Source organism: Phyllostomus discolor, chromosome 4 (genome assembly GCF_004126475.2).
Source record: "Phyllostomus discolor isolate MPI-MPIP mPhyDis1 chromosome 4, mPhyDis1.pri.v3, whole genome shotgun sequence".
Classification (NCBI taxonomy): Eukaryota; Metazoa; Chordata; class Mammalia; order Chiroptera; family Phyllostomidae; genus Phyllostomus; species Phyllostomus discolor.
This window is the reverse complement of record NC_040906.2, coordinates 98,723,278-98,733,037: the sequence shown is the minus strand read 5'-3', so window position 1 is coordinate 98,733,037 and position 9,760 is coordinate 98,723,278. Positions and strand designations below refer to the sequence as shown.

The 9,760-nt window shown below is 41.8% G+C and overlaps 1 protein-coding gene across 4 annotated transcripts in view; it reads right to left on the bottom strand.

Moving 5' to 3' along the window:
• Window positions 1-4,424: 4,424 nt before the first annotated feature.
• The window catches only part of RAB3GAP1 (RAB3 GTPase activating protein catalytic subunit 1), a 113,250-nt gene continuing 107,914 nt past the window's right edge, over window positions 4,425-9,760 (bottom strand). For 3 of the 4 annotated variants that reach the window (XM_028508674.2, XM_036023660.1, XM_036023661.1), the window contains 3 exons: window positions 9,596-9,698; window positions 6,936-6,956; window positions 4,425-6,099 (listed from right to left, as the gene is read on the bottom strand). In XM_028508674.2, coding sequence (XP_028364475.1) covers window positions 5,863-6,099; window positions 6,936-6,956; window positions 9,596-9,698 — 361 coding nt within the window. In that variant the 3' untranslated portion in view covers window positions 4,425-5,862. The remainder of the gene's footprint in view (window positions 6,100-6,935; window positions 6,957-9,595; window positions 9,699-9,760) is intronic. The other variant, XM_028508675.2, reaches the window with a different exon arrangement.

Here is a 9,760-nt window from a genome sequence, read left to right as displayed (position 1 = left end):
CAGCCCCTGTAGCACCTTGACCTCAGGCTGGATCTTCCAGAATTGTGAGACAATAAATTCCTGCTGTTGTAAGCCTGTTACGATACTTGGTTACAGTAGGCACAGGAAGCCAATAAAGTGGCTAATTCTTTTTTTCTCGCCTGGGAAATACCTGTTATCACAGGCCTACGCACTACAGACAGTTCACCAGCTTTGAACCCAACCAGCTGCTCATCCAGGGTGGGCCGGCCCGGGCTGCACAGGTCTGCCTCAGCCACCGGCCCACCTGATTCTGCATCAAAGATAAAGACAAATGTGCAAACTTAATACAAAAACTGGATATTCTATCATGGTTCTTGTATGGCAAAGATACCCAGCTTTTTTGTCCCTCAATCTGGTAGGGATAGAAATGCAACTTCCTAAGGGACACTCGTTCACCTGTAAAGCAGCAGGCACAGGTGCCTGTCGACAGCGGCTCAAGGCCTCGCATGGCAGGAGCACCTCCTCAGAGACCCAGAGTCTGGCCTGTATTCCTGTCATCTACAGTAGGGCCAAGTAGGGGCCTTCTGTTCAGCTCCTTCCTTGACTGATAAGCTCAGCCCAGCAAAGCTCCCTGCAGGAGGTGGGACTTGGGGGTGGAGGAGTGGGGGTGGTCCGTCAGACCTCACAAGATCCCAGGGAAGTCTGCTGGAAAAGAAGTCGTGCTACTATGAACTAGCTTTATTTTGTACTTCTAGGATTTGCCAGGCCCACACTCACAGGCTGATACCAAGCCCCCTCTCAGAGCTAGAGAAATGGTGGCAGGAGTCCTCTGGCTTTCAGGAGCAATATTCTGAAATACTCTGGGTTTATGGTGCCCAGTGGCTGAAAGTAAGAGTCCAGAAGATTCAAGCACAACAATGGGGCCTCTTTTGCCACCAACAGGCATCCATCCATCCATCCATCCATCCATCCACTCAGCATTTGCTGAATGCCAAGCCCTCTCCATTATCCTGCCTGCCCAGAAGGAGCTGGCAGCGGGTGGGCAGAGAAGTAGGGTGACTGTTGGCTTGAAAATGACTAGACAATGGTGTCATGCTCTTGCTCTTTTGATATCCTGTCCCCCAGTTCCTGGCAAGGAACAGTATGCAGCAACCAAACCCCTTCTGGCCTGGGGCAGAAGTACAATGTGAAGTGCATTCACAGATGCTCGTGAGGCAGCAGACAGCCTAGGAAGAGCTCTGAGACTGCAATACTGTCACTGGCCAGCATCTAGCACCCTGGTTTCCAGGAAACACCTTTTACCAATTAGGTAGAATGAACAATAAACCGAGGCAGGGAGGAGACATGTCTCACATGCTAACTCAGCAGTCCTGAGCCTGGTCTGATAAAATCGCAGAGTGTTTCAATATCACAAGAAACACTATATTAGCAAGAAAGAAGGGAAGTCCTTGAAATTCTATGTAGCGTTTCCACTATCTGGGAAAGAAAGCCTTGAAACTGTGCTTTCATCCCAAGGCCTGAATGTAGAGGAGGGTCCCCGGTGCCCAAAGAAAGAGCCCATAAAACAACTTTGGTTCATTGTCTACCTCTGGTCACTATCTGTTTTACGAGGGAGTCCCTGATGCTTACAGAAGGATCCCATAAATAACTTGGGTAACTGCCTCAACTTTAATTAACTGCCTGCTGTCACATATTTGTTTTACAACAAGATGAACAAATGGGGTCTGGAGCAAGATAAGGATTTGGGCTAACCCACACATCCCTAAGTTTGGGTAGTCACATTCCCCCAGGAAAGTTGGCACCACATTTACCCATTAATTAATATGTAACTTTTTTCTCCTGTCCCACCAGCTATGTAAGTCCTCAGAACAAAGGACTTGCTCTCTTTCTCGCTCAGGGGCTCTGGGTGCTCTTGGGTCTTGGGCACCAGGCCTCTGGCCACCCAGCCTCAGGCTGCCCAGGGGCTTGCCACCCTGGTCTTCAGTCCCTTTTGCCTCCCTGCTTTGCCCTAAATCTTTGCCTTTCACCCCCTAATCTACCCAGTCCTGTTCTCTTCCATGGCAACGGGCCACTAATAAACTGATTACACGCTAATAGATTTGCTGAACTATAATTCTTTGCATGCGTCAGCAACAGAACCAGATCTCTCTTGTCAACACTAGGGGTCCCAATATGCCCTTGACGGTACTTCAATTCTTTCCCAGTAGGGATTTCATTAGCTGTCTGAATGCATGTTTCTCTGCACACACAGGTGAGCAACAGCCAGTTCCTTAGTCCTCTTCTCACTTGACTTCTTAATGGCATGTGACACAAGTGATCAGCTCCCACCTTCTTCAACTAGTTTTTCTTTTCTTGGCTCCTAGACATCGCATTTCTATATTTTCCTTCTACCTCAGTGGGTACTCTAGCAATCCTCCTCTTCCTGCCTGCACCCCTGCCTCTGCAGTAGCTTCTCCACCCAGCAGCCGGAGTCAAGACTTATAAATGGCCCCTGTGTAATCTGGTCTCTGCCATCTGTCCATCTTTCTTTCCTTCCCTAACTCTACTCTGACCACACTGGCCCTTTTTCGTCTGTGCGTCCAAATCCAGTTGACTCCCACCTCGGGCCTTCGCATTTGCTAGCCCCCCCTCCAGAACCATCTCCCAGACACTCACAAAGCAGCGTCCCTCCTTCATTCGGACTGCCGCTCAAATGTTACCACCTCACAGTCTTTCCCTTATCACTTGTCTTAAGCACTCTTCCCTTCTCTTAGATAATTTGTTTAGACTTCTTGTCCTTCACTATAATCTCCATGACTTAAAAAAAAATGACTTTAATGAGGGGAAGGGAGAGAGAAATATCAATTTGTTGTTTCACTTATTTATGCATCATTGGCTGATTCTCCTATGTGTCTTGATGGGGGATCAAACCCACAACGTTGGTGCATCTGCATCGGGTTCCACCTGATGCTCCAACCAATTGAGCTACCTGGCCAGTCTTTTTATCTGTCCTCCTCTGCTGTATCCTCACTGCCCAGGACAGTACATGGCACACAGTTGGTACTCAATAAACAGTGGCTGGACTAATGGAAAATAAATATGAATGTTTATTAAAATTTAAAAAATTCTTAAGAAAAATCTTAATTATCATGGTGGTACAGGAATACATAGGTGTGTGGGGGAGGGGGAGCCCAGAGTGAGGACATTTCACGTTGGTTCCATGAGCATTTGCCAGGCTCTCTGCAGCACATTACAAAGTACAAACGAAGAGAAAAAACACACTGACAATATAATTGCTACTTTCCAGTTTAGTGTAAGATCTAGGACATGTATGCACTTCCCTAGACTCTCCATTTGTCCTGCTATATTATGACTTACATCCACCATATCACACCCTTGCTTAAAATTCTTCAACCACTCACCACTGCCCTGAGATAAAGCCCAACCTTCTGGCTGGGGCTCACGGAGAACTTCTTGATCTTACCGCAGTTTACCTTACCATCTTCATTTCCTGCCTCATTCTACTCTGGGTTCTACATTCCAGCCAAATTGAAATGCAGGCTGTTTTCCAAAGATGCATTTTCTTTTATTTCTGAGTTTTGGCTCATTCTGTTTTCTCTATCCAAAATACTCCTTCTATCCTACCCCGTATCAGTTAACTTTTTCTGCACAACAAATCTTCCCATCTCTTTCTTCCTTTAGCACGTGTTTTGCACCGTCTCAGGGTTCCAGCAGGAAGAGAAAGGAGGTAAGCCCCAATGTGCCAGTACAGTCAAGTCTCTGCCTGTTCTCACACTTGCTAATACTCCACTGATGAAAGAAAGATATGGCTAAGTCCAGGCTGAAGGGGTGGAGAAATGAATTCCACTTCCTGGGAACAGTTGTAAAATCACAATAAATTAGAAGCAAACATATAGGGATGGGGGAATAATCGTAGTTCTTTGCAAGCAATTTACTCTCCTCCTCTCTCTTTGTTAGCTCCTATTTATCCCCTTAATCTAGAAATCACCGGCAGAAAGATTCTCCTGAACCCCAAAGACTGAGTGAAAAACCTTTCCCATAATACCTCATGTTCATAATTATTGCATGTATTACTCTCTATACCCATGAATGAATGAGTAAATATATACATTATATGTGGGACCTCCAATTCACACAGCCGGTTGACTGTGCTCTCCATTTTATGGCAATGCGACAGCAGCCTTCCCCCACCTGATGGGAAGATCACTGGAAGGAGGGAGTGAGTCTTGGTTTCTGTTTTATTGCCTAGTACAGTTCCCTACTTGAAATAGGTTCTTAGAAATGCCTGTGAAATAAACACATAACTATAAGAAAAGTAAGTGGGGTACTTTCCATTAAAAAAAAGACACAAAGAGTATTCTTGAGACACCTGCAAGGCCCCACAGGCTGTAAATAAATTTAGAAAGATCTGAGATTGCATAAAACTAACCGAAATAAGAATAAAACACCAAAGAGAAGAAAAGTAGCCAGAGAAAGCAGCACTTTCTTTTTTATTAGATTCACAATGCCGTTTTAAAGCCCAGCCTCTCTCTGTAACATGATTCTTAGTCATGAACGTCCTCATTAGGAAGCAAACTCAGTCCTCACTGCGCCTGTGCGGTGTCCCTGAAGTCAAGTCCAGCATCTCAGGGAAAATGCCGTGACAGCCGGGAGGTAATCCACCAGGCCTCCCCTCTTCACACGCGCACACACATATACATACACACATTTTTTTGTTTTACAAAAATAATATAACAGGTTTACACAGATCTATTAATTCCTTAATGTTTCTTAGCAAGGTCTATGCTTCAGTAACCATTTTTTTAAACTTTGGATTAAAGTGGGAATTTTAGGCCTAAAAATAGATGTAAGATCATTGAACAAAGGCATACAGAAATACAGACTTAATAAATCCTGATCATCAGATAACTAGAAGTATGTTGCTGTTATCCTTATGCTCAGTGCTACTACATATCCCCATCAATTACTTTCCTTTTAGCTGAAATACAGAAGTAAAATAGTTCACTGAAATAACCTTCTATTCATTACATTAGCGCATACACCAAATTATATTAGCTGCATGAAGCTCTATGCACCAAGGCTATACTTTTAGCGTGTGTCCATCTCTACTTCTCTAAGTACAGTCCAGCCAGCAACCCCACGGAAGGCGTGCGTCCTGTGCGGCGGGAGAAGAAAGAAACAGCATCGTGCAGGCCGACAGCTTTTTACATGGCACCCAAAACAAAGCAAGAGAAACAAGCCTTACAAGATAGATATCAAACTAATTTGCAGTGACATTTAATACAGTTTTATCAAAGGATTACATTTAGGTCAACTACCTGCAAAAACACAGAAATTTTAGGCTTTCTCCTAATATATTCAAAATGCTCATCAAAAGTTAATTAGTACAATAAAGATAGCTATCAGGTAATTGAATAAACAGAATGTCATTTAATATTTTAAAAATACAGACTCTGGGAATATAATCTACCCTCAAAATATCCAGAAATCTGAGTTAACAGATACTTTATTTTGCATACTTGATACTAATAAAATAAGAAGTGTTTACATAGACTATTGAGTGCAAGGCAAAACCCTAAGGGATAGTCACAGAAAATAGTAATCTTGCCGGAGTTAAGTGCAGAGAGCTCCCGGTTTTTTGGTCCCGCACCTCACCCTGAACAACAGCCATCACTTTGGGGAAGAATCTTTCACCAGCTCAACACATTACCTCTGATCCCACAAGCTACAACACAGCCCTAGCTTGGCAACAGAAAGTCTTTCAGGTGCTGGTCTGACGCTTGCTCATTCAACCAGACAGACCCTCTTCATGGGCTCTGGGGGTTCTGATGGCACAACCTCCTTCCCACAGAAGGGGTCAGCTCTGTCGCTGAAGCCACAAGTAGAGTAGCTCTAGAAGAATTAGAAGAAGGAGGTATCGGACGAGAAGGCACCAGCCAGCCTGAAATCCTCTTTGGTGAGAACACTGTACATGCGCTGAGGCAGAGCTCGGGAGTAGGGGGCTGGACGGGGCACCGTGGTGCGCAGAATGAGCTCCCGGCCAGCAGGGGGCGGGAAGTCTGACACGGAGTTCTGCCTCCTCTCTTCTAGGGAGCCCATTCTCTTCAGCTCCTCCTCTGGTGGAGACATGGTTGCAGCCTTGAATAGAATCAAATGCTAAATTCAAGATCAAGTTGATGCTAAACTTAGATCATTATGAAGGACAGATGAATAAATATGATAAATACATAAAAATGTTCTACAGTATTCAGCAATACTATCAAGTGTGTCCTGATTACTCAAAACACAACACAGAAAATACAAGAAGCTTGAAACACTGCATGAGCAGTGAGAGTACAATGAATTGGTGAAAGAGACAGAAGGGATATGACTGGCAGGAAATCTACTTTGAAAAGTGGGGGCCATATTCAGACCTATGATGAAGAGGGAAAATGTGCTGGTTTCTGCATGTTTCTTCTAGCAACGACGCCAGACAAGTCTGATATCCTCAATCCAGGAAGGAGCTGGCTCTCTCCAGAGTCCAGAAAAATGGTTTTTATTCCAGTGTCCTATTTTCTTAAGGTTCACTGGATGAATTAAAACTGGGGACATTGGTTTTATGTGCTGGGCAGTTAATGTGAGGTAGTAGTGAGGTCTATGTCATGTAGCAATGGCCACAAAAGAGAAGTTCTCAGTGTCAAAGAATCTATTTTTTCATTAAAATTGCATAAAATACATATTCAATTGGTCTTCATTTCACTCTGATCACTACACTTGCTTTGTTTCACTGATCACCACATTTCTTTCAGAATACCACTGATTGGGAAAAATAATTCTTTTGGCAAAGGAGATAGATATGAAATTATGCTATGTAAACATCAGCAAGAAACATGTCAAATCCAAACTGTTAAAGAGGTGGTTAGTCTTAATGACCTTATGAAGTTAGAGGGAGGGGAAGGAACAAGGAACTATGAGGGACAAAGGCTATTTGTTACCTCATCAGAAGATTCAGTCAGCTTGAGAAGGGTGAGAAAAGAAACAGTGATGAAAGGGAATCAAGCAAGATGGTTTTAAAAAGAGCTAGACAAGAAGTTTCAAGTTTATTTCAGAAAGCATGCACTATATTAAGGAACATGACTCTATCAAAAGAATTACCAAGTCAAACATACAAAACATACGATATACCCAGTTACCACATTGAGCAGACATACATACCCACTAGTCATGCATCTGATGGCTCACGAGGTGACGAACAGTGTCATTTAAAGGGGGAATGACTTAACGAAAATCTAGCTTCTTAACTAAAAAACTAAGATGCTAAAAAAAAAAAGTACTCATGGCTGGAAAAACAGACAATCCAATGGATTTAGTAACAGGTATCTCAAAGAGTTATTCAATTTGGCAAGACTGAAGCAAAATCCAATCAGTGGTTTATCTGCTGAATTACATTTAAATAATGTATATACCACTGAAACATGTCATCATAGGGTTAATTATAATGTGATGATTTTAAGAAAAAGTTCTAAATATGTAAAATTACTATATATTTATATTAGTAAAACTGATATACAGTGTCAGTAGTTATGAAAAGTTACATGAACAAAGTTGGATGATATACATTAGCCAGACATTTAAGGACTGGGATGTACCAAGCGCTTTTTATATGGATTAATTCTGCCAATTCCCAAAAAACTTTCACTGAAGGTGTGAAAGTTTGAGCTCTTTTAAAAATACATAATGTGGGATGAACGTACAATTTCAGACTGGCTGTATGATTAGGCCACTGAAATGATGATATACTCCTATATTTATTGATGTAGAAAGATAATTATATTGAGTGGAAAACAAATAATAGAGTAAATTATAAAATCCTATATTCTGTTTATTCTCATTGAGGACTTTTTTTTTCATTGTTTTTAGAGAGAAAGGAAGGGAGAGAGGAAGGGTGAGAAACACTAATGCGAGAGAGAAGTATTGACTGGTTGCCTCTCAGATGCCCCTGGACCAGGAATCCAACCCTCAATGTTTGGGTTACAGGATGACGCTCCAACCAACTTAGCCACACTGGCCAGGGTTATAATCCTATTTTTGTAAAATATACATATATTTGTATATACTACACATTAAATGCTGACAGTGGTCATCAGTGGATAGTGAGATTAATGTGATTAACTTTGAACGTTGTCATTTTTTCTTCCTTTGTAATTTTCTGTATTACCCAAATTTACAATGAGCCTTTACTTACAGCTTGGTGGGGTGGGGGGGGAAGAAGGCTATTTCCATTTTGGGGAAAACAATTTTGCTTAACTATTCAAAACAAGTAACACTCTCAACATTAAATATATAAACACTTTAGATGTTAAATCCTCTTAACATACAGATTTTAAAAACTGAGGAAAGAGGAAGGAGTTTTTGCCATGTAAGGAAAATTCACATTGGTGATAACAAGGAAATGTGCTTAAAAGCTTCTGGTGAGTAAGCTGAAGATTTTAAAGGGTGTAAAAACAAACTTGGTTCTTGGTTTCACACCCGAGACAAAACCAAAATAAATCCAAGTAATTTTCTAATGCCTTCTAGAACTCTAATTTATAAGAAAGTAAAATACTTAGCTTTTACTTGAAATTTTTAAATTTAAGGATTTACCCCCCCCTTAAAATTTCAGGTTTCAGTTCTTCCTAAAAATTCAGACCTAAAAATTCAGATTAGTATCTTTGGCTATGATTTTGGCATGTTAAATAGACGAACTGCAGATCAACTCAAAGGTTTTTACTCCATGTGTAAACCCATTAAAAGCCTTTTTCTTAATGTGATTCTGAGAATTACACCTTCAAAATGGGTCACTCTAGTGTCATCACAGTGTCAGGTAAGGGGCATCCCGTTTTTAGTGCACTCTAACATTTTTAACAGACTGTTTTATGTGGATGAGCCCTGACATGAGATCATCTGTGGGATGGCAGCACCTCTTAACCAGCAGACGAGAACTGTACAGAGTACACAGTATACTTAGTATTGTATCATCTTCGTAAAAATCTGAATTCCAACAGCTTTAGAACATTAGGAGGTACTATAGACCACCATTTTTAAACCCCTACTTTCATTAGTAGCAGTAATGGTAAAGATTATTTTTCAAATTAGGCTCTTTCCATGTTGAAGCCTGAGTTTGTATAGTCTTAAAAATCTGAAACCTTGTTCTTCTTTCCTAGGAAACCTCTAAAGCTGGACCTTTTCATCACAGTAAAAACAGATTTACTAATTTCATAAGTGAAGTTGTGAAATCAGTTGGTGTACAGGAGTTTAAATGGTAAAACTGAACTCTATTTGAATTTGAAAGTAGTAAACATCTTTTTCTACAGCACAGCACTGGCCATTGTTAACTGGGTCCCTATAAGATTCTGCACCAATGGATTTCACAACTTTCTAATTTCTGAACCTTAGGTTCTAAATATATTTATCCTTTTACTTAAACATGTAAGAAAGCAAATGGATTTGAAAAACTCAGAAGTCACTGCTGACAGTCACTGTTTCTTCACCTCCACGCCCAGACTCACAGTCAGCCAGCAGCTGTATGAGCAGCCACGTGTGGGGATCAAAACGGCGTCCTACTGAGCAGGGGTCTGGAGAAGCCACGATACAGTCAGTAAGGAATCTCACGTACCCTCTGTGCGTTCACAAACAGCTTGTGAATGATTCTGCCAGCATGTCCCCTTCCTGCACCGGCCACCACCACTTCAGGCTGCTCCAGGAGGCAGTTCACAAACCTAGGGTAGAAAGAGGAGAAGGTGAGCGGCTCAGTTCCCATGACATCAATCCGCCCAGATTA